This window comes from Nyctereutes procyonoides, unplaced genomic scaffold, assembly GCF_905146905.1.
Source record: "Nyctereutes procyonoides isolate TBG_1078 unplaced genomic scaffold, NYPRO_anot_genome, whole genome shotgun sequence".
Lineage (NCBI taxonomy): Eukaryota > Metazoa > Chordata > Mammalia > Carnivora > Canidae > Nyctereutes > Nyctereutes procyonoides.
The window spans coordinates 441,491-467,044 of record NW_026575130.1 but is presented as its reverse complement, the minus strand read 5'-3'; the positions used below and the strand labels follow the sequence as shown (position 1 = coordinate 467,044).

Genomic DNA, 25,554 nt, shown 5'->3' with positions numbered 1-25,554 from the left:
TGTAATTCAGGGAACGTTCTTATTAAATAGTGAAACAGCACCCAGCTTGGCTTGCTACTAAACCAATAATAGCTTGAGACATTTCAACAAGAAAAATTTTAAATAGAATAATGATGAGAGAGTCACAAGCTTTCTGTGTTTCCAACTAGAATCTAAAAAATAGTTGTCACTGGAATCTTAGAATTCCATGAGGTCCTCCTGGCATGTCTCTCCTGGACACGCATGGGGCAGCAAAACTTTCCTGCCACAGTGTCCTCAGTGGAGGATTTTTCAACAGTTATTTCCGCAAAGTCTTCCCAGCAAAGACATTTTCTACACCTTTGTTTTTTCCAGTTTTTTTTTCTTCAGCTATGTCTCATTGTTATTTTGAAAACATCTCCCAAGGAACTAGTGTGATGGATTCTAAACATGGGTTCGAACATTCCCATCACTAATTTCAAGGAGAGAAGATGTGAACTTCTAAGTTAATTGCAAAAACCCCCTCATTATATTTGCAGGGCTTCGCTGCCTTAATTTTAAAAATCATAGAGCCACTAATGTGATAATTATGAGGGCTTACTATGTGCTAGATGCCACTCTAGATACTTAACAAATGTTGACTCTTTTAGTCATCACAAAATGACTATAAAGTAGATATTATGATCATCCCATTTTATAGATGAGAAACTGAGGTGAAGCAAAGTTAAGGAACTTGTCTAAGGAGGGGGGGGGATAAAGCTCAAGGTCTGACAGTCAAGCACCAGAGCGATTCACTGACCACAAGGCTATATTAGCCCTCTTGATCACAAGACAAAGATCACAGATGAAAGGAAGTGTCCATCAGAGGAATAAGCTTTACCTGTCTCAGAAATAACTCAAAAGTTACTTTAAGTCTTCTAAATCAAAGTAAGAAATATTAAAAAATCTTCTTAAGAGTTTGATAGCCCCAAATGATAGACACTTTTAAGCAGGTACAAGGGGAGAAGAAAAGCTGTAGTTGTATTTCTGTCAGCCTATTTGCTTATAACTCAATACACGGAAGTGGGGAGCCCAACATTTTGCTAGTTACCATTGAACAGATTTGCACTAAACCAAACTCCTCAAGCACCCCCTTCGGGCCAACTAGGATCGCATATTATTGCTAGAGCTGTGCTAATTTACAGGTAAATTAAGAGGAAAAAAAGAATAGTAATGAGAAATTTCTCAAAATTTAAAAACAATAATGCAGAAAAAGATGCCCCCTCCCTGCCTAGTTTTTAAATTTAAAAAGTCGTGGTTTGATTTAGGCGTTGCGAAAGGTAACCATTTCTTAAATGAAATTCACCTATGATTGGGTGAGACAAGGCACGACGGCCCCAGGCGTACAAAGGCACATTTTGAAGTGGGTAAGTGTGGATACAGGACCAGTTGCCTACAGCTGCATCTCAGGCCGGCCTCTGACTCCTTGGGAGACTCTAGGCAGATGCTTCTGCCTTTTTGAGCCTCAGTGCCCCTCACTCTGACATGGAGACAATAATGGGTGCATAACGTAGGTTGTGCAGATTAAATGAATCCATAGTGTTAGGCGTATAGACCGGTACCTGGCACAGTGAAAGCATTCAACATGTGTTAGCTACTCGTGTTAGTGCAAAGGCCACTTAACAAACAACAGCTACTATTTCAAAATCTTCCAAGGAGGAAAACATGCACACACACACACAACCATTAGAGTGTTCTTTTAGTTTTTGTTTTTTGTGTTAATGTGAATCCCAGTTTTAGGGATCTAACACAACTAAAATTAAAAAAGCAGAAGCAGTGTCTGTATAAATCTCCCATGACACAAGCAATCTCTTCTCAAGAGGCTTATCCTGAGAAGTCATTTTTCTCTTCTATTTTCTTCTTACTGAGCTTTTATATGTCGATGTTCCTCTCTTTTTTTTTTTAATTTTTTTTATTTATTTATGATAGTCACACAGAGAGAGAGAGAGAGAGAGGCAGACACACAGGCAGAGGGAGAAGCAGGCTCCATGCACCGGGAGCCCGATGTGGGAGTCGATCCCGGGTCTCCAGGATCGCGCCCTGGGCCAAAGGCAGGCGCCAAACCGCTGCGCCACCCAGGGATCCCTCGATGTTCCTCTCTATTCAGCCTGTTGGAAATTTTTTTTCTTCTTTGTCTTCATCTATTGTCCTAGCATTGTTAAAATGGTATATAAAATGAGACCAGGATTCAACAAGATGGGACAATTTTTTTTTTTTTTTAAAGAAACCTTAACATCAGCTTTGAGACTCCACTATAAGGGACTTCATTCAATTCAAAGTATCCATGTTGGATAAAAAGCCAGTGTGGTGCACTTAGCAATATAAAGAGAATTCTTAAGGGGGAGGATGCTTGTAAATTAAATATATATTTTCAAATTCGGGTCTCTGGGTCTCCTGAGAAAGGTTCTGGTAGGATCGTTGAAGCTTAAGTAGGCCTGTCTTACGGAAAGTGGAACAGCTGGCCAGCCGATTGCCAAGGCCACCCCAATTCAGGCCTGCAACATTTGGGGCTCTGACATAACCTGGCTGACCTTGGAAGGCGCTGCAGACAGCTGTTCTTATCCCTCCTCCCCAACACTGTCCCAGGACAAAGGGTCAGCAACCTGGCCTTTTTAGAGTAATTGATCCCCTTGCCTGAGAAGCATGAGCAGTTTCCAAAAACAGAGTGAACCCTTTCTCTGAACAGAGCAAACTCCCAGTTCACAGAGCAAGTGATGAAAAACAATTCTCAGAAGTTGAGTGACAGCTGGAGGGAGGAACCTAGAATTCCAGCTGCCTTTCAAACCCAGGGAATATTTGTGGGTTTTCTGGTGTGCCTCTAAAATCTGAGTCAGAAGTGGAAGTCAGTACTAAGCTTGAAGGGGGGAAGAAATCAAAACAAGCTGGGATGCTGAAAATTTTATCTGAATCCTAAATCACTTTTGTTTCATACCCATTTAAATTGATTTAGTTCTGTTTTCCTTTTATGCCATTTAATTACATTTTTTTCTTGGAAAGTAAAAAATGACTTTCTTGAATTACATACCCCTTACTTCTGTTTTCTCCTAACATATCCCAGATGGGTAAAGAAATATTCACAAAACCATCCTCTAGAGCCAAAGATCACCAAAGAATAGGCTGGATTAATATAAATAAAATGCTAAGTGTCATGCCAATCCTTCCATAATTAGGTTTTGTTTTTCCTTATATCACACTCAAGAGTATATTGATAGTCTGGCCCACTGGGCACCTTGTTAATGTTTATCAGATGGTGCCAATTATAATTCTTCATAAAAGGCAAATAAGCTAACTGGATTTTGAATTCTACATTATGAGACACCTAGTGAAATGTTACAGCTCAGAGTGGGCACTATCATTGAAATAAAAAAACAAAGCAAAACACAACACTTAGAATTTTTTATTTTAATTTTACACTTCAGTTTACCAACTAGTAAGATTTATTTTATATGCAGCACTTTAGTTTTAGCCAATCATTGCCTTCAGAGTGTTCTAACACACAGTTTTCCAACTTTTGCTCCCAGAGGGAAATTAAGACCTCCCGCCTTCTCTCCCCACCCCAACCCCACTGTGGAAATTCTGATTTAGTAGGTCTGGGTGGGGCCCAGAAATTTGTTCTTGTAACATACACTCCAGGTTTTCTGAAGCTAATGGTTGTGAACCACACTTTGAAAAACACTTTTCTAACACACAAAGCACTTAGGTCAACCTTATTCTTTAAAACCCGTAAAGTTTTCCAGTGTATCCAGTCAGACACAGCCAGACTTGTAGACTGCGCCTGCTTTCAACTGTCGATGCTTTGTCTCAAGTGAGGAGGCATTGAAGCGAGGATCCTGCGGGCTTCATCTCAAAGGTCCAGCAGGTGGCAGCAAACCCTCTTCCCTCTCGGAAGGTGCGCTTTGCAGCCAGCCCTTGGAAAACTTGCGAATAATTTGCTCTAAACATGCTTTTTATTTTTTTAAATAGAAGAATAAAGAGGGCTTTCAGATGAGATTTTATCTGACTCCCTGCTTCTAATCAAGGCTGAGAGTAAATATTTCTAGGAATAGAATGATACAATTTTATCATCTAGAGAAAGGACTGTACAAAGTTCCTTGGCTATTTTTTTTTATCTCTGGGGAAAGGGATTGATTGTGTGACTTCCCTTGGCTGTAGGGCAGTAGAGTCTGTTATCTCCCATCAAAAATGTTCTTACTAATAACTAACTTAAATCTCTCTGTTTCAGTAATGAAAACATTTTTATTTTGGGATCTAGGCTAAAGGAGATTTTTGGAGCACTTTGAATGCTAATTAGCCTTTAAAAATAAAACAAATATGATTGTAAAATTTTCAAAACCAAAAAAATATATATATATCCATGTACTTTAAAGACCACAGGGGAAGATCCCAATGTTTTTGCTAAGCCTCTCCGTTTTGATGATCAGATGGTGTGGTTGTTTGACAAAATGCAAAATCAATCAGAGGCTGCTTAACTACTAGGAGATTGTACAGAACAAAGGGACAAGTAGACCCACTGAGTAGCAGCTTTGATCCCAACAAGACTATTGTTTTCAGATCTTTGATGCACTACAGTTTATTTCTAAAACAAAAAAAGGATGGTGACCTCTGGAAGTTCCGTAATATGAGATGGATGTTTGTATATTTACCAGTGGGAGCAGAAGAGACCAACAAGAGGTAGGAGAGCTGAATAGTTGAGGAATTTATGGTGTGGAAAGAGTAAATGTGTCTATTGATGAAACAGAAAAGTTACAGTAATGGACACAATACAAGAAAGTAAGTTTCAGTTTAACTTAAAACTTCAAAATCTTGTGGGGAAGAGATGGGTAAGGAATTCATATATGTATTGGACATATAAAATGTGTTAAGAACTTTAATACACGTACTTAATTTAGTTCTCAAAACAACCTTATTTGGAGGAAAATTATAATTTTTTAATTGATAAGAAAACTGGAGCTCAGAGAGGTTAAGAAAATTGCCCAAAGGCGCACAGCCAGTCTTAAGGCAGCAGACCCACCAGCTGATTCCAAGTTTATCTGTTTCCATAACCTGTGCTTGTCCCACTACAATGCCTATCAGGTGTGTTGTAAAAGGAACTCCTGAATCCCACTGAAGCTTGATTGTAGATCTCAAATCCCTTCCACCTCTGAGATTTTATAATTTACTATATAAATATCTTCTAAAATAGCACGTTTTTAGGTTTTGTGAGTATTTTGACGTCATTCAATACTTTTTAAAAAGCAAGGTCAGTTTAATACCTGACAAGACAAAATTTGTTTTCCTTATCCCTTTAATTCCAAGATAACACATCTTAAAATTAAATACATCATTTTTCTAATGAGAAAAAGCAAGCTTAGTCGAGAATAATTTTTTTTTCTTCGAGCCATGACTAGAATGATTTGCTTCGGTTCTAGTGTCTGTAATGTGTAATTATAATTCCTCCTGACTGTTCTTGAAATATACATAGATCCTTCCTGAGAAGGGGGAGCACTGCGAAGCTCAGAGGGACCACCTCTGAGGTCCATGAGGCACCCTGAAGTAACGTGAGAAACAGCTGGCAATGCTGGCAAGCAGAATTTCCAGTACCCTTTGCTTATCGTTTCACCTGCATCATGAGATCTCTATCCTTTGCTGTTAAAATACACATGTTCCATTGTACAAAATTATGTCAATTGTACTGTACATTCATACAGAAAGCAATCTTTTATAAAAAAGAACCAGTTAGTATTTATCTTCTTTGCTTTCACTGTTCAACCTCTGTTTTGTTATCCTCTTGCTTTGTTTTTTAACTTTCTATAACATTCTACCTAGCGCTGCCAACCATGGTCAAACTCAAAACCCTGTCTTATGAATGGTGCATAAATGTTTAATCATTACTGTATCATGTTGGGGATGCACTGCATTGTCAGAATTCATCTGGTCTCATGTAGACTTCATTTTTTGCAAAAAGAAAAAAGTACTGATCTAGACTGAACTTTATTTAGCAACTCATAACATCAAAGTCACATTTCACCTGGGAATAACTGACCTACAGTGATAAATTGTAGGCAATCGCCCCCCACCCCTTTGCCCCTACCTCCTTCAGGCCCTCTCAATGAAAGAATTTGGAAATAACTTTTCTCCCAGCTAAAGCATACACAAAAGCCCTACCCTAGGTCATACCCATGTATGATTCCAGATGGTCAATGACTGCTGATCTACTATATATATATTTTTTAAGATTTTATTTATTTATTCATGAGAGACATATAGAGGCAGAGACATAGGCAGAGGGAGAAGCAGGTTAGGATCCTTCGGGATCATGCCCTGAGCCGAATGCAGACACTCAACCACTGAGCCACCTGGGCATCACTCTACTAATTTTATATATATATAAAATATATAGATTTAATTTGTTTATTCATGAGAGACACAGGCAGAGGGAGAAGCAGGCTCTGGAGTCTGATGCGGGACTTGATGCCGGGACCCCAGGATCATGCCCTGAGTCAAAGGCAGATGCTCAACCGCTGAGCCACCCAGGCATCCTTAATTATACTTTAAAAGGAACTTACCTGTTTAAGTCCTATCTCAGACTTACCAATTCCGAGATGGGCAAGGTTAAAAACAAGGATGGAACTGAAAAGTCTGCACACCACTATCAGAAAGTGTCTCAAAATATTTAAGAAATCAATCAAAACAAATTTGAGAGGAACTTTTTGATGGGTGTAACTTAGGAATCTTTTTACAAATAGATAAACTCTAGACATTCCTTTATCCATCCCTTCCCCAGCAATTTTTTATTTTTTGTTTGTTTTAATGGCTAGTTGCTTTAGTTGCTTAAGAACTTCAGACATACATATTACTGGAGGGTCCCTTCTCTCAATCTCAAATGTGTATTTATTAGGGCCTAGATATTTTAATACCACCAGAAGAATTTACTTTTTATCTCAGGCTAAGCCTATACATCCAATGTGGCTTAGAGGGCTGATGAAGTGTTTGTAGCTAGTCCATGAGGCTTTGTTTATTCACCTATGTATCTGCATGAATCAATACTGAAAGAGGAAAAAGTTGTTTGGCAATTGATAGTCAAAACTCCCTAACATTAAATCAATATGAAGGTGAACCTTGGAATGAAGAGTAGTCAGGGGTATGATAAAGAATGAGGTCCTTTGAATAAATGTGTGGCCTACATAGTAAAATTTGCTATAGTATTTTCAATATTATGTCTAATTACATAATACAGTTTTGTGAGAACATTAAGAAAGCTACAGCAGGGGCACCTGGGTGCCTCAAACAGTTAGGTGGCTGACTTCAGCTCAGGTCCTGAGATCCAGGCCCGTGTTGGGCTCCCTGCTCAGCCGGGAAGTCTGCTTCTCCCTCTGCCCCCTCTCTCCACTCAAGCACTCTCTCACACCCTCTCTCATTTTTTTTTTTTTTACCCTCTCTCATTTAAAGAAAAAAAAGAAAGAAAGCTATAGCAATAGGAAAAGCTCAAATAACAGCTAATAAGTGGCCTTTTACCTATTCCAGAAAAACAATCATTCATTTGAAAACCCTGCTTACTTTATGGCATTCCTGTGTCTATAAAATGAAATAACATACACGAAATTGCTATATAAATCCCTCAGACAAGAAAGATATCATGAAATAAAACTTAACCACTTGCACCAGAGAGATGTGGTAAGGCAACGAAGCAAAATTTTTCCTATTCTGTGCTTACGAAAATAAGTCGTTGGTTATTTCCTGGATGAAGAGTTGTATTTTTTAATTCCTAATTTTAAACATCACTTTGGAGCCATGTTTTTGATGAAGGAAACATAAATATGATTTGGCAGTAAATCTTAAATTTCCCGGGAACAGTAGGTTAAACATTTTCCCCAGGGACCAGGAAATGAATCAAAGGATCTATTTCATAAGCTTAGAAACGTAATGGACAGAAAAACAGTTACAAAGATCAAGTAAGTAATTTTTCTCACACTGAATTTTCCACATCCTTGTGAAATAATATTGTCACGGGTTGTATAGTTGTTGCTATGTTTTTGTCATTATCGTTAACCAGCTTTGGTTTGTCAGTTTTTTAATGTAATTAGGAGTTGTGGTAGGATAATGGCTTAAAACCATGCCTAGAGAAACTTGGAGAATGTCACCATGTAAAGGGCCTGATCAAGGTTGTCACAAGCTATGCACACATTTCTTAAGAATTTTTCTTAAACTATTAACGTAAAATTTTCCTCTGAGAAAGTCAAAGCCATTCTACTTGGGAAATGAGTTTGCTTAAGGGATATCAGCTCTATCAAATAGCAAGCACATAATCTCTAAAATATATTAAAAAAATCATCTCTTAACCCCACTTTTTTTTTCCCAGCGAAAAGTACACATTCATGGTGAGTGACTTCCTTTTTGTGAATAAGGGAGGGAGAGGATGGTTACCTGGATTTGTTTTAGGAAAAGTATCCAGGGTATAGTGGACAGCTAAAGCTGTATTTAGATAATTAAACACATTTTAAGTAGGCTTTATAGCCTATTAATTTTATACTAATAATGATGATGACTGTCTTTTATTAAGTGCTTACTATATGACAGACACTGACAGTTTTCTTTAGAAAAATCTTCCACAAAATCAACAATTCATTTATTTCAGACAGGATCATCAGCCTTTGTTTATTGTGAAAATTCCGTTTTTTTTTTTCTCTATAGGAACCGATGAAACTTGAACATTTGATATATTATTCATTTTTTTCTATGGTGGGAATGCATATTACTTTTACTGTTTAAATCTTCTGGGAAGAGAGAACTTCTCTTCAGAAAATATTTTGAAATGTGTTTAAAAGATTTTATTTTTATGTTCAAGCCTTAAAATTAGGCTTTACAAAAACGTATTTAAGACTTTTCCCCGGGATCCCTGGGTGGCTCAGCGGTTTGGCACCTGCCTTCAGCCCAGGGCCTGATCCTGGAGACCTGGGATCCAGTCCCACATCGGGCTCCCTGCATGGAGCCTGCTTCTCCCTCTGCTTGTGTCTCTGCCTCTCTCTCTCTCTCTCTCTCTCTCTCTCCGTGTCTCTCATGAATAAATGGATGAATCTCTCATTCTCTGTCTCTCAACAGAGATTTTTCCTCAACAAAAAATTAAAGTGGCAATTCTAACTTTTTAAATAGAACACAGTATACTAATAGGAGTATTTTCACTCTAATTTTTAGAATGGTATACTTCTTTTTTGAGGATAAAGGAAGATGAGAGGGTAAAACATTGCTTTGCAGTTTCTTTTCACTAATAGATTCATTACCTTAGGGATGCCTGGGTGGCTCAGCGGGTTAGCGCCTGCCTTCAGCCTAGGGTGTGATCCTGGAGACTTGAGATCAAGTCCCGCATCGGGCTCCCTGCAAGGAGCCTGCTTCTCCCTCTGCCTGTGTCTCTGCCTCTCTCTCTCTCTCTCTCTCTCTCTCTCCGTGTCTCTCATGAATAAATGGATGAAATCTTAAAAAAAAAAAAAAAAAAAGGGACGCCTGGGTGGCTCAGTGGTTGAGCGTCTGCCTTTGGCCCAGGGCATGATCCTAGGGTCCTGGGATCGAGTCCCACATCGGGCTCCCTGCAGGGAGCCTGCTTCTCCTCTCTCTGCCTGTGTCTCTGCCTTTCTCTCTGTGTCTCTCATGAATAAATAAATAAAATATTTAAAAAAAAAAGATTCAATGCCTTACAATTATTTAGATACAGGCAGCCCGGTGTCTCAGTGGCTTAGCACCACCTTCAGTCCCTGGTGTGGTCCTGGAGACCCGGAATGGAGTCCCACATCAGGCTCCCTGCATGGAATGGAGCCTGCTTCTCCCTCTGCCTGTGTCTCTGCCTCTTTCTCTCTCGCTCTCTGTGTATGTCTCTCATGAATAAATAAAAAAGTTAAAAAAAAAGAATTATTTAGATACAGTTTTATTATCTATAACTTTATTTTTTATTTTTATTATTATTATTTTTTAATGATAGTCACAGAGAGAGAGAGAGAGAGAGAGAGAGAGAGAGAGGCAGAGACACAGGCAGAGGGAGAAGCAGGCTCCATGCACCGGGAGCCCGACGTGGGACTCGATCCCGGGTCTCCAGGATCGCGCCCTGGGCCAAAGGCAGGCGCCAAACGGCTGCGCCACCCAGGGATCCCCTATAACTTTATTTTTTAAATCTCCCTATGCAGATGGATACCAGCTATGCAACCTAGGGTAAATTACCTAATTTTTATGTCTCAGCTGCCTTATTTGCAAGATTGGGATTATCGGGTTGTTGAGAGGATTAGATGAGTAAATAGAAAGCCTTGATTGGCCCTGTGATTCGTACATAGTAAAAATTCTATACGTTTTAGTTCTTGCTATCATTGCTCTAAGATGAAAGTGACCACAGCAGCATAAGCACAGAATCCTCCTCAACATGAGTCTTCATGACCTTAGATTGAACGTGGTCATCTTTATCTATTTATTTGTTTTATAACAGAGGGTCGTGAAAGATCAAGAAGTCTGTATTTTGGCCCACCCAGAGTTAGTGGAGAGGTGAGGTCAGTGCACGCTTGTGGCCTGCTCTGCTGCCCGGGGGGACGCAGTGGCTGGCATGGCGGTATCTGAGGCTGTGGTGCTAATGCCACTTCAAAGGCAAGGCTCCCGGCTATTTTTACCCCAAGTGGGCAGCCTGCCCATGCAGTTGCCTCTTGAACAAAAGGTTCTGCCAGGACTCCGACACCTTCTAAGACCTCACAGTCTCTTCTCACAAAAACAAGAATCACCACCATCTGTTGTGCTGTGTGGAACTCGATTTCTAAACAAGATCTCTCCTATACCCCTAATCTTGAAACTCTAGCCAGATTATTGCCATGTTACAACCAAGGAAAGGATGGCTGGTGAGATCGAAGCATACGGGTAACAGGAGGCAACCACAGGGCTCCCAGGTCAGTGTGACACCCAAATATCCAACTTTCCATTCTTCCCAATATCATGCTTGCTTCCGTTGTCATTTGTGACCCTTACCCTTTCTCATAAAAGAATTTCCTTCAAACATAAACTTTCAAAACATGCATTGTTTTAGAACCCAAATTTAATCTAAAAGTTCACCTAAAGTGAATAAAGATGAATAGTCAGTGGCAGAGCCAAGGTGAGAAGCACTAGCCACAAGTTGGTAGCTCTTTTTCCGATGTCTAAGTATATTTAATTCATTTATGGAACTATCTGAGCAATGTATTATTACTTGGCTACTTTTCTGTTCAATAATATGACTTATTGTTAGTCCTTATCCCCTGCACTATTCTTGATGAGCAGCATAATGCTGCGGATTTCCATCTAAAGAAATGGACCTTCTCCTCCATTTTGTAGATAAGAAAGGGCTACAGTGGAATTTCCGAAAACTCCACTGGTGAAGAAAATATAAGATTGACTTTAGGAAAGCAGACTCCAGGAAATATGAGATAGAGACTGTTTTAATAAGAGACTACAACAAAATGACCTTAAAACCATTCCCTATTTCTTGACGTCAAGCTTGATGGTTGATCACCTCAAAGGAGCATTTATCCTGCATTTAAAGATCTCTAGATAGAGGAATTCTACATCCCCAGGAGAACTATCTTTCCTGTTAATCTGCTTCCCTTTAGGGAAAATTAATCCGAGACTCATGAAAATGGGAGTTCCCCTAAGAGATTGATGGTAGAAAATGCCATTTCCTACACCTGCTAGCAGTCTCATGACAGATGGTAAATCAACTTTCAGCTTTTCCTTCTGTAATTGTCTTTTTTTTTTTTAAGTTTTATTTATTTATTTGAGAGAGAGAGAGAGTGAGCAGTGAGGAGGGGCAGAGGAAGAGGGAGAAAGAATTCCAAGCAGATCCCACACTGAGTGTGGAGCCCAGTGTGGTGCTGGGACTCAGGACCCTGAGATCAGACCTGAGTCAAAACCAGAGTCAGACTCTTAATGGGCTGCACCCAGGCACCCTTCCTTTCCATAATTCTAACTAATCCCAATGTCCATTATCTTTTACTTGTTAGGTCTTTCTTTTTTTTTTTAATTTTTATTTATTTATGATAGTCACACACACAGAGAGAGAGAGAGGCAGAGACACAGGCAGAGGGAGAAGCAGGCTCCATGCACCGGGAGCCCGACGTGGGATTTGATCCCGGGTTTCCAGGATCACACCCTGGGTCAAAGGCAGGCGCCAAACCGCTGTGCCACCCAGGGATCCCACTTGTTAGGTCTTCTTATTTTTTTTTAACTGTTACAAGTATATTTTAGGCTCTCTTTAGGATTCATGTATGAAATTCTAGGACTTCTCTCATCTGGGGAGTCAAAACAGCTTAAAACCCTCACACTAGCACTGACCTAAATACAAATGATTTTACTTGCATGTTAAAATCTTCTACCTGTTTAGAAAAACTTGTTTGTGAATATTGATTCATCCTCTTTGTTTTGACAAACATGGCTTGCTGTGCATATTGGGTGGTGGGGATGGGTCTATTTGAATGAGTCCCTCACCACATGTAACTGTTGTGAGAAGGGCTATATCTTGAGGCATGACCAAACATTTTGGTGAAGCTAACCAAGTTTTCTGGTTATAGCAGTCTGATATAGATATCACTAATTCATCCAACAAACATTTATTAAGCATTTAGTAAATTGTTTTAGGTCTAGGTATGTCTTAGTAAATAAAACAGGATGAAACAGTAACGCTTAACTCTTACATGAGCTAAATTCTAGTGGTAAGAAGCACATAAACAAAATAATTAAATATAACATTTATTGTGTAAGTAGACATAAGCCTAAAGGGAAAAATAAAACAGGGAAGGGGATAGGGAATTTTGAAAGAGAAAGAGAGACAGAGAGACAGACAGACAATAGTCAACCAGTGATCATATGCTATTTGAGTAAGGTCTGAAGGAAACAAAACAGGAGTCATGCTGGTATCTGGAGTACTGTGTTCCATGCAGAATGATTAGCAAGTGTGAAGGTCCTGAGGCATAAATTTATCTGTGTGTTCAAAAAACATCAGAGGCCAGTGTGGCTACATCCAAGTGAGAGGGAGAGAGCAGGAAGAGATGAAATCAGAGATTAAGGAGAGGTGGGGTGGGCAGATTTTATAGGGCCCTGTGGGTGTAGGAGTTTAGGAAAGGACTTTGATTTTCCTTTTTTGAAATGAGAAGCCATGACAAAATTTTAAACAGAGGACTAAGTGACATAATCTGACTTAAGTTTTAACAGGGTAATTTTGGCTGCCATTTGATAATAGACTAGAGAAGCAAGAGTGGAACCAGGGAAACCAATTAGGGGACCATAGCAATAATCCAGGTAAAATTATGATGCTGTAGTTTAGGATGGTACCAGCAGAGGCATGAGAAATGGTTGCAGACTGGATGTATTTTAAAATCAGTGCTGACAGATCAGATGTAGAGTTTAAGAGACAAGGTACCATCAACAATGACTCAGGGGATCCCTGGGTGGCGCAGCGGTTTAGCGCCTGTCTTTGGCCCAGGGCGCGATCCTGGAGACCCGGGATCGAATCCCACGTCGGGCTCCCGGTGCATGGAGCCTACTTCTCCTTCTGCCTGTGTCTCTGCCTCTCTCTCTCTCATTCTGTGTGACTATCATAAATAAATAAAAATTAAAAAAATATATTAAAAAAAAAAAAAAAAAAAAAAAAAACAATGACTCAGGATTTTGACCTGAGCAGATGGGAAGCTGGTGACCCCCTGGTGCTATCTTCCACTATGCACCTCTTCACAGCTCCTTGCTTTTTAGAAATTCTTATGAATGACTTAAAAGGCAAATGAAATGTCATTTATTTCTGTTTGCCTCTGTTGGGAATCTGCTTATGATAAAGTATATGTTTGTGATGAATATTTACTGATTGTGTGTTTAAGAGAGAAAGTTGAAGGCATTGAAATAACATTTGTCAGTTATTTCAGATACTTCCTCTACTATGGCATAGTTAAGTAGGAATTCAGGTAAGAGAAGGTTTTTAGCTTACAAGCTTTATGGAATGAAATAGTTCAAACTGGGCAGCCCTGATGGCCTAGCAGTTTAGCGCCGCCTGCAGCTGGGGTATGATCCTGGAGACCTGGGATTGAGTCCCACGTCGGGCTCCCTGCATGGAGCCTGCTTAGGGCTCCCTCTGCCTGTGTCTCTGCCTCTCTCTCTCTCTCTCTCTCTGTCATGAATAAATAAATAAAATCTTAAAAAAAAAAGAAAGTAATAGTTCAAACATCAAAATATGTCCTATTAAACATCTTTGGCCTCTAGAGCTATTTGCATTGCTTTAGAATTCACTTCATTGTCCTAAGTAAGCCTCAGACAACACTTCCTTTTATAAAGGTCAAGTGTTTCCTGCCAGTTAAATTGGTTATCAGACGGCTTAATAAGGAAGCTAAACTAAGCTGCTTCATTAACTGTTTTATGTGGATAAATCAGCATTGAACTGACATGAAAAGTTGGTTATGGTAAACTGAGAAAGGCCTTCAGCTCCTCCAAGCTTTTCAGCTGACCGGTGTGTGTCTCACCTTCATATAAAGGGAGAGCATTTAATGTGAGGTATTCCCTAGATGCCAGCTACTTATTCTGTGACAAATGGTAAGATGGCTACAGTAATTAATCCAAACTTGATCGACATTTAAGTGATTCTTTCCAAAATTTCTAAGATCTCATTTCATTTAGCTTGCTTGGATTTGAATCTTTTTAATTTTTTAAATTTTTATTTATTTTTATTTTTTAAGATTTTATTTATTCTTGAGAGATACAGGGAGAGAGAGAGACAGAGACAGAGACATAGGCAGAGGCAGAAGCAGGCTCCATGTAGGGAGCCCGACGCGGGACTCGATCCCAGGACTCCAGGATCAGGCCCTGGGCTAAAGGCAGGCACTAAACTGCTAAGCCACCCAGGGATCCCCTAAATCTTTTTTAAAGAGACGTTTTCTCAAAATGCTTTCATTGCAAATATAGTATAATATTTGAGTAAGAACTCTGGTTTGAAACTGCGTGGGTCTAGTTTCCCCACTCCAGCACTTTCTAGCTTTCTACCCTTGGGGAAGTTAGTTAGTTAGTTATCATTACTTACCTTCTTTAAGTCTCCTCGTCCTTGTCCTTGTCCTTGTCCTTGTCCTTGTCCTTGTCCTTGTCCTTGAAAATAGAGATAATAATAAGGCCTACTTCATGGGTTTGTTCTGAGGATTATATGAAATACTCTATGTAAGACAATTAGGCCACCTCTTGGCACACAGTATGAGCTGTTAGTGTTGGCTATAATTAAAGGTAGAGGTAGGAAAATGCCTCCTCTGTGTTTAGCCTTTAGTGGGAATATTTCACACCAGGTGATTTGTGAGTTCAGTGGGAATCTTTGCAGCCTTTGCTGTAGGCATTGTATTTGATTGACTAAAGAGTAGCCTGCACTTTCCTGTATTGAGCACTTAAGGGACACATACTCTAAATACACACAGACTGAATGTTCTACATGCAACATTAGCTATACCATCTGCCAGATGACAAGACCTCTCAGTCAGTTTGAATGATGTTTTCATTGGTTTGCTTTTGGTGTTTATATTTATGTATATACATCTACTTAAGAAGATCAAGATAGGGGTACGCGGGTGGCTCAGTCAGTTGAGTGTCTGCCTTTGGCTCAGATCATGATCTTGGGATCCTGGGATTGAGCCCCACATTGGGCTCCCTGCTCAGCGGGGAGTCTGCTTTTCCCTCTCTTTCTGCCTGCCACACTGCCTGCTTGTGCACTCGCTCTCTCACAAAGTTAAAGATACTATATCTGCATTAGCCTTACCTAACAAACTGGAGGAAGAAGGATGCAGAAACCTTGAAAAAAATGACCACCATAGATGTTATTTCTCCTTAGTTTGAAAATGAAGGATAGAAACAGCATGGTGAAGATTTCCAAAGAGGGTAGAAGCAGTTGGGAATATGTGAAGAAAAGGCTGTATGGAAGTGGAAGCAGATGTATTTTATGTTACTAGGATCACTGGGGTAAAAGTTATGAGAGGCAACATTTGGTTCGATGTAAAGAGGAAGTTCTCAACAATTAAAGCCCAAGGATTGGCCGAGGTGCCCTGAAAATAAGTGAACCCCTTTCTCTAGAATGGGGCTCTTCTAGAGAGCAAGGACTGAATGAGGTGTAAGGTTTCAACCCTTAAGACGATTCCAATTTCTTGAAATTAATCAATAGAACATTTTTTTTCATTTTATTTTTAACCTATATTTCATTTTTAAAAGAAAAATAAGAAAAAGATTCTAGTGTTCTACTGAAAATGGTAACGTTATATGACAGGATATTAAAGTGAAAGTTCCCCTGAGACCCTCAGATAGCAGAGATATTAAATGGGAAAGTCTGATTTCAGAGGGAAACTACAGCCTCAGCAAAGAACACAGCAGGGAGCCATTCCTGTTGGAACCCCTCAGTCAGGTCCAGATTATTAAAAGGGATCAGAGTACAACAAGGAGAGAGAATTTCTTTCTTTCTTTCTTTCTTTCTTTCTTTCTTTCTTTCTTTCTTTCTTTCTTTCTTCTTTCTCTTTCCTTCTCTTTCTTTTCTTTCTTTCTTTCTTTCTTTCTTTCTTTCTTTCTTTCTTTCTTTTTTTAAAGATTTTATTTATTTATTCATGAGAGACACACACAGAGAGAGAGAGAGGCAGAGACACAGGCAGAGGGAGAAGCAGGCTCCGTGCAGGGAGCCAAATGTGGGACTTGATCCCGGGACCCTAGGATCACGCCCTGGGCCGAAGGCAGGCGCTAAACCACTGAGCCACCCGGGGATCCCCAGGAGAGAGGATTTCTTGAGGAAGAATTCTGGTAGCCATAGATCATGGGGAGTGGGCTTGAAGTAGGTGGATTAGAGGGAGTCCTACCGCCTCACCTCCACTCTTGTGAGAGAAGAGTTTCAAAGTAGCTTTTTAGAGGGGCACCTGGTTGGCTCAGTAGGTTAAGCATCCAACTCTTGATACTGGCTCAGGCTGTGATCTCAAGGTTGTGAGACTGAGCCTTGTGTCCGGCTCTGTGCTAGGCATAGAATCTGCTTAACTCTCCCTCTCCTTCTGCCCCTCCCCCCATTTGTTCCCTCTAAAAAATAAAAAAAAAATTTTTAAACAGTCACTTCTTAGAGAGCCTGATATGAGATATCTGCATGAGGATGGACAGGAGGGCATTGAGGATTGGGGACTGACACTCCCAAGAGATCTGGAAGGTGAGACATGGACTGACACATTGTTTGGACAAAAAAAAAAAAAAACAGGAAATCTGTTTCTGTACTCCCAAAGGCAAATGATGTGTGTTCCCCATGGACCACAGCAGACCAGGAGCAAAGGAGGGTTGGAGGTCTCAAGGCCTCTTCAAAAGGACCCATAGCTTCAGCTTCCCAGGGGGTGCAGAACGAGTCACAAGTTACCTGTTAGAATAGGGATGGCTTGGCATGAATTGAGGACTATAAGCAAAATGTCCCCTGTGACAGGAATCTTTAAAGATCCCATGAAAGTGTCTTTACCTGGGCCTACTTGGCTCTGAGAGTGAAAAGCCGGAATACAATGTTACCACAGCAAGTAAAAATTCCCTTCAGCTCTTTGTCTCTTCTCCATCCTTATACTCTGAGCCCAGGGAACAAGAAATCCCAGTTAGCAAGCTGAGGGAGGAGAGGAAAGAAAACATGAAGAGGCCAATCACAATGCCTTCTGTGAAGGAAGAGGATCTTCCTGAAACAGGTCCCAGGGAGAAGAGATTTAACTCTAAATTGAGATTAGAGTTTGTTACTGCAAGGGATGGGATATTCTATTTTGGAATAAACTAGTTTGGGTAACTTAGAGTGGCCACAGGACTATTCCGAAAGAAAGCAGAGTACCACAGGACCTGCTAGGTTTTCATCTAGTGACAGTGGAAAACTTCTTTCATTAAAAAAAGTTAAAGGGTGACAGGAGACAAGAAGAAAGAAGCAATTTGATGATGCGTCATATATAATGCTAATTTAACATACTAGCTACAGTTAAGTGCTCACATATCAAAAATTAAAATTCTTCAGATAATAACAACCCACGGTGGAAACAAAAACCAAGGATCTAACCTATGTTATGCTAGGGTTCTTCCATCAGACGTTCAAGCTCCAAAATAGAAGAAACACCTCTGTTATTTCCAGATCCCTTTTGTCATTTCTGGCTTGGGGTATATCACATGGCTTCTGTTAGCCCACCAGGCAGAGAACAGCATGAGCCTTGGGACAGAGACTAACAGAAGGAAACACACCAAAGAACAAGATGAGAAAATTGCTTTGGGGAAATACGTTAAAATTAGGGGTTTGGGAGGAGGCAGGGACTAGAAACCTGCAATATTTTGGGCACAAGAAACAACAACGTACCTAAGAACTATTTAGTTAGACCACAGTTGCAGCTCTCATCTATGGCAGTTTCTAAGTTTATGTTCTATTGTTAGCTCTCAAAGGAATATGAAGGCATGTTTGGCTGTCTGAGGACAGCAACAGTCATTTTGTTCATTCAGGTGATTGCTCTCTTCCTCCAACAACCAGTCCTGCTGCTATATTTGGTATATTTGTATTCTCCAGGAGATGCTTTTTAACTTTGATGCTATTTAAAATTGTTCCTCAGAGAGCCTTCACTCACTCTTGCAATATCATACTTCAAAGTTCTACTTTTTTGCTCCCATATTCAACTGATTAACATTGATGCCTTGGTGGAAAAAAATCACTGATCTCTCTGTAATTAGAATATCATTCGACAGTGCTTTTGGCTAATTTCTGTTAAGTTTCCGTTCTTCTAAAGATTTTCAAGCTAAGAAGTAGGAGAGGAAAAAATTGGAAAATAAAATTTCCACTTTCATCCAGTGTTTTGGAAGCCCTATCACTGAAGTGGATGTGTCCACATTCTACTTAATTCTTCCAAATATATTGCTAATTATTTCTTTTTCCAGTTATGAGCCAGTGATGTTAATCACCTGTGTGTGTATTCTGGATCACTTCCTGTATTTCTGTAGAATCTTAGGTGCCTTTATTAACATCTCTTCAAGTCTCTGATGTTTTAAAGCCCTGACTAAAAGAGGCCCTTGAGGTGCTATAACTGATCAAAGAGATATCATAAAACAGATATTATTGGAATTTGAAAACTGTCCAAAGACTCTATAGGCCAATGTGTCCTCTCTTTTCCATTAGTAAGGACAAAAGGGAGACATAGACATATACTATGGGAGGCAAGAGCTGAATATTTCTTTATCATATTGAATGTTAATACTTCTCACAGTTTAGAAAATCCCCTATTGATCCTGTCAAGATACGTAAAGAGTCTCTAAAGTGATCTTCCATGATTGAATAACTTGCCACTGCAAAGCCAACAACAGTACTCTTATATGTTTCTGGAGGGCAAGGACTTCATTTAAATCATCTTTGCATTTCCAGACTCATAGATAATCCTGGGAAATATTAGGTGTTCAATAAAATTCTTGTTGAATGAATTAACCAATGCATGAATCATGTGAAATGGAAATCAAGTCCAAAATGGTAACTCAAATTAGGCTTTTCTCCCCTCCCTGATTATATAGGCCAGAGAACTTATTATTAGATATAGATTAGGATAAAGAGATTAATGAAAACAAGATTTGTTAGGATCCAACCATTATTAGTGAAATTTTAATGATAAAAAAGAGAGAGGCAAGATTCAGTATATTGACCCCTTTATTTTTGATATGCAAACCCAGAATGAACCATCTACCTTTTTTGTAGGTCTAATGGAAAAAAAACCAAACCATACCATTTGAATGTAATATAGTTTTGTCAAATTCAGGTGTTGGTATTCACTTTAAATATAAGGACTGGGCAGCCCCAGTGGCTCAGCGGTTTAGCGCCTGCCTTCAGTCCAGGGCGTGATCCTGGAGTCCCAGGATTGAGTCCCATGTCGGGCTCCCTGCATGGAGCCTACTTCTCCCTCTGCCTGTGTCTCTGCCTCTCTCTCTCTCTGTGTGTCTCTCATGAATAAATAAATAAAATCTTTAAAAAAATTAAGGACTGAGTTAAGAAAGAAAAGCTGTGGAAACCGTTTATGAAATTTAGATGCATCTTTAAGCATGAGGATGCTTTCTATTCCAGAAACACACAATGTTACAATACTTTCAAAGTTGACTCATTTCCCTTAGGTGTACATTTGCTACTTTCTGCCAGAAGCTTGTCCAAGAGAGTTCATGCAGATGGGACTGTGGAGGACTTAACGTAGATAACTAGTCTTTAGGGTTCCTAGAAACACAGGGGGGCAAAAAGAGAGAGAATATAAGAGCTTTCAATAAATTATATTTCTGCACACTGACAAACCAAACATTTAACATACACAGGGGAAAGTTAATGTTGCAGGGACACAAACTCTCAAGCAAGGAATGTTACCCACATAGAAAGAAGCAAAACACAAATGAAACAAGTAGCAGCAGTATTTCTCTGAGACATAGGCAATATCCCATGCTTAGGAAATGGAAAACCACAGGATCTTCAGCAAAGTATAAATAGATTTTGAGAAGAAAAAAAATCATCCACTCCATCAGATCAGTAACATTAAATACATCATCTAAGTAGCTCTTGTTTTTGTGTGTGTATGTGGGGGGTGGGGGTTGATTTATTTGGTGGACCAAAATAAGATAACAGATTGGAAGTCTTTTGGGAAAGGTAGAGTCCAGTAGCTCATGGTCTGTTTCTGGGGGTAGTCAAATATGTTTTGTTTATTTTGTACCAGGAAAACAGGACCTGAATGAGCACAGGCTGTGTATATAGATATGATTATGTGGAGGGCAGATAAGTAAGGGTGGCTCCCAGTCATAACAGAGTCCCTGCAGTGGTGGTTGTGCTTAAGAGAGATGGTAGCGATTAGAACTATGGGTTCAGAGATGGAGAGCAATAAGAAACCAAGTCCCAGGCCAGAGCTAATAATACACAAGGCAGAGGCAGCCTGTCTTGGCTTTAGGGCTAGGTATTTTGGGGGTCTGATTTCGTGTTCAGTAATGTTGCCAAGATTACTTTGGAATAACAGTAAATCAGCACAAACCAAAATGAATGAGTTATACTAACATTTTCATTGTTTCTAGCAGATTGGACACTCCCTTTCTCTTCCTGGAAGACCAGTTCCACACACCATCTCCACAGCATCTCCTTGGGTATACCAGCCTGCTTATAACCACTCCAGCAAATCAACTGATGAGCTAGAGAAAGCAAACAAAAGACTAACTCCTTGGGAAGCAGCAGCAAAGTCTCCTCTTGGTCTAGTGGATGATGCCTTTAAGCCCAGAAACATCCAGGAGTCCATTGTGGCAAATGTGGTCTCAGCAGCCAAGAGGAAGGTACTTCCAGGGCGCTCAGAGGATTGGAATGAGAGACTGTCCTATGTTCCTCAAGCCCAGAAGGCCAATGTGAGCTCATTTGCAAGGCAAGAGTATAATGTTGCATCCTCATTTAATAATAATATGTCTACCAACTACCAGTATGGTTCACAGTTGCCATATGTATATTATAGGCAGCCTTCCAGAAATGATTCTGAAATAATGTCCATGGAAACTAGATCTGATTATTGTCTTTCAATAGCTGATTGCAACTACAACCCACACCCAAGGGGATGGAGACGCCAGACATGAATATTAGAAAAACTGATCATGTGCCATCTATAATAGTAATTTTTGAAATGTTCCTTTGTAGAATGCTTCACTTTTCCAGTAGATTTTGATTCACTTTTGGTCTTGGCTTGTTCTCAGAAGTCATTTATTTGAGTTTCTCTCTCTCTCTCTCTCTGTGTGTGTGTGTGTATATGCATGTGTGAGTGATCTCTTCCTTGTCTGCTCATGACAGAGAATTTCTTTGAAGAACAAATTCATTTTCTACATTGATGTGCTGGCACTTATATCTAATTCATAATATTAATTCCATTTATTCCATTAATATGTGGTAGTCTAGGCAACTAAACACTGCTCATTTAAAGTGATATTAAGTATTTTCTTCTAAGTGTCTTAGTCCAGGAAGGAATTAATGAAACATGATGTACTAATTGTCATTAGCAGTAACAGCAAGGAATATAACATTGGAGAATTTTTCAGTGGAGCAAGCCATTAATGATAATTACATAAAAAAGGATTTCCTTGGTGTTATTTTAAGCATTTCTCTGAAACAGTATCAAAAAACCAATGAAATTCAGTCTTTTAGAACTGAAATATTGGTGTTCTCAGAATGAAAGAAATATTTGACAGAAGATAATTATACAGTTCAGAAGGATTTTTGAGGCAAATTGTGTCATGTATGGGGAATAGAAAGATTTAGGTATAGAATTTATTTTTAATCCATTTAAAGCCAGCAGCCTGAGACAGGAATAGATTCTGGGTTCAGGTACTCTCATTTGTCAATTGAGAAGATCAGATTATTTAATCTCTTACATCCTTAATAACCCTGATATTCTGAGATTCTCTCATTGGTAGAATGGACTTTGGTGTATTATTCATTTTTTGTTGCTCATCATATAAACATAGGATTAATTTAGGAGTGGGTTAGATCATCAGTGTCACTACCTATGTAATTAAAGGTCCAAAAGGAATTGTTGGGGGACAGGTTTTGTGCTATGTGTTATGTGGAGTGAGGGTTGATGGGAAGAAAAAAAAAAACTTTTCATGGATTTAAGGAAGTGGTAGATGGATGTGTCTGTTATTATGCAACCGTAGGTCATGACCATTTATTTAGTTACAGAAAACAAAGCCATCATTAGGATGTTCAAAGGAAGCTGAACAGCTGCTTGGTCAATTTCATGACCCATGCCTTGTTAGCACAACCATGAGACAATCAAACACCTGCTCCTTGCTGCCATACCCACAAAGTATTCAGTACAAGGAAATTCAAAGCATCTAATTGTCATAGAATTGACAGCATTTTAAAATAAGAAAAAATTTTAGGTACTGAAAACTTTCTTAGATTTTTAAATGTGATTGTTTTGCCTTGTTTTGCTCTTTAACTCTTGAATTTATCATTATAATGGTGTCTTTCACAGGATAAAGCTTAAAAAGAAAAAAATTCCACGGTCAAAGTGATCCCTTATCTTGGAAGTAGAATATAAAAAATCTGAAGAGATGATAGTAAGTTCTATTATTGATGGACCCAATCAGATACTGATTTGTTTAGTTAAAAAGAAAAGAAAAAAATGCATACTTCTAAAGCTATATTGTTAATTCCCTTAAACTTATATGCTGTCAGTTCTCTCAAATTATAAAACATAATTATTGATGACTCCTAAGACTTTCTATGAAATCTTCAAAAATAATGCCTGGTATATTTATCAGTAAGTCAGCAAATTCTCAGGAATCCCCTACATAAAAGTCTTATTTGCTTCAAACTTGATGATATTGGCTGAATCATTCTAGATGTCTGCATCTTAAAATAAGGATCATCTAGCAGAGAAGACTGCCTGACAGGATCAGATCCTATTTTGTTGCTTTCTTTTATAAATGCTAGAAGTGGTTTCCATTACTCCGAGGACTTAATATTCTCCAACTCCAGAAATTGACATTTATTGTATTAGTCACTAAAACTTTCACTGGACCCAAAATGAAAACGCAGACATTTTAAACTTAAACATTATTATAATAAAATAGCCATCCCCATCTTCGGATGTACTAGATCAAAATTATCTTTGTGTGAAGCTATCTGAGTTTATTCTAGATGTCAAGGGAAAGACAATACATGACAGGAAAGTTGTACGTGTTTCACTCACAAAGAAATGAACATCTGATATTTTTATTAGAAACTGATATTTTAAGGAGTCATATATTGAAGATAGAATTCTGAAGAAGCAGAAATGCCAATGTCAAATCATCACAGAATGTATTGTGGAAATTGAATCGCCAGTTTATTTAAAAACGAGTAAAGTTAGATTGCTTGGATTCAAGCTAGTGTTTGAGACAGGAGACCTGCCACGCTGATATCCAATTCCTGTGGGTAAGAATACCTTATATCTATAAGATAAAAACAGCATTTTTAAAAGAGCTGTTGCTTGTAAATATATATACCACATTTTTTTTTTATACCACATTTGTTAAGACATTTTTCTACCGTAGCAATCACATAGGTAGACAGAGGTCCTTTTTTTTTTTTTTTTAACCACAGATTAAAAAGCATGTCCTAAAATGTTACAGTATGCCAATTATAGAGACACTAATTTGTCACCTTTCCTACATCTGGAGTTTAAATATCACATCATTGCATGTGTATGAATTGTCTGCTATTAAAATGATTTAAATTTTGTTTAGTATTTTTAGTTTTATAGATGCACAGATTTGAGGCCATTTATTTCTGAGTATGTCTCTTATGTTTTGGCACCATCACTCACATTGCAAAGAGTCACCCTATTAGGGCTCAAGCATATATATGTATTAATGAATTGAAACTTTGGATGAAAAATTGTAGCAGATAGGCTCACTTATTATAATTAGAGATGAATTACAAAAATGTTAATTTTTTCAGAGAAAGTAGATTTTCACATTTGATTTCCATTCAAAGTAGAAGTATCTACACTGTCCACACTTTTCTATTAAAAATGACTATGTTCCCCTGCCAGTTAGATTGACATTTCCAACTGTGTTTATCCCAAAAGACTGTATTTGAAATGCATACTGAATATCAAAACTACATTAGTAATAAAAAAGACTTGAAAATAAATTTAAAGAGTGTTTTAATTTTTCCTTATAAAACATGATTTTGAATTAATTTTCACTCCAAAAAACTGGGATTTGACATACTCCAAATCTGAAAGTTGATATATATCATGATATACATTATATTCTTACTTATATACAGTGCATTGTTAATCTTATCTACTGCATATTTTTGAATTTTAGTTTCTATATTAGCTTTGAGATACATCAAAAGAATTTGATGCTGATTGCAACATTTTAACTGTAACACTTAAAAACTTTAGAAAACCTTACCTAAAAATATGGGTCAATTTGACATGTAAGTTAAAAGTTTGGGGTTCAAACATAATATTATTTTTTATTAATTCTTTCCTTCATAGAATGTTGAAGATTACTCTTAAGTATAAGAATAGCCAATGGTATATGACTTGATAACATGTTGGTTGGGTTTCTGAAGCTGCTCTGGACTCACTCAGAGAATCTATCATGTTTGTCATTCCAGAAATGACTTTGGCTCTTCCTAGATGAGATTAAAACTATCAACTGGAACAGGAGCTCCCTGGTCAATTGGTATCATACCAATATCATACCACAGCTTACTGACTTTTTTTTTTTTTTTTTTTTTTTTGTAAATTCTGAATAGAATGGCTGTTTTTGGCATTCTGATAAATATTTTTTAGGGACACCGGGTGGTTGAGCGTCTGCCTTCCGCTCATGTCGTGATCCCAGAGTCCTGGGATCAGAGCTCTGCCTATGTCTCTGCCTCTCTCTCTCTGTGTCTCATGAATAAATTAATAAAGTCTTAAAAAAATTTTTTTAAAGGGCCAGCACTGGAAACATACTTCAAAAATGAAGACTCTTTTAAAGATTAAAATGACCTAAGAGTAGTAACACTATATTGTCTTAGGATGCTAATACCATAGAAAAATCCCCTTTTCTCTG

General features: G+C 38.6%; 1 protein-coding gene across 1 annotated transcript in view; it reads left to right on the top strand.

Annotated features, from left to right (window-relative positions):
• Positions 1–24,631, top strand: part of SYNPO2 (synaptopodin 2) — a 180,638-nt gene extending 156,007 nt beyond the window's left edge. Inside the window, exon 5 of the mRNA XM_055342449.1 lies at positions 21,040–24,631. Within this exon, the coding sequence (XP_055198424.1) occupies positions 21,040–21,579 (540 nt within the window). The 3' untranslated portion in view covers positions 21,580–24,631. The remainder of the gene's footprint in view (positions 1–21,039) is intronic.
• The last annotated feature ends 923 nt before the right edge of the window (positions 24,632–25,554 follow it).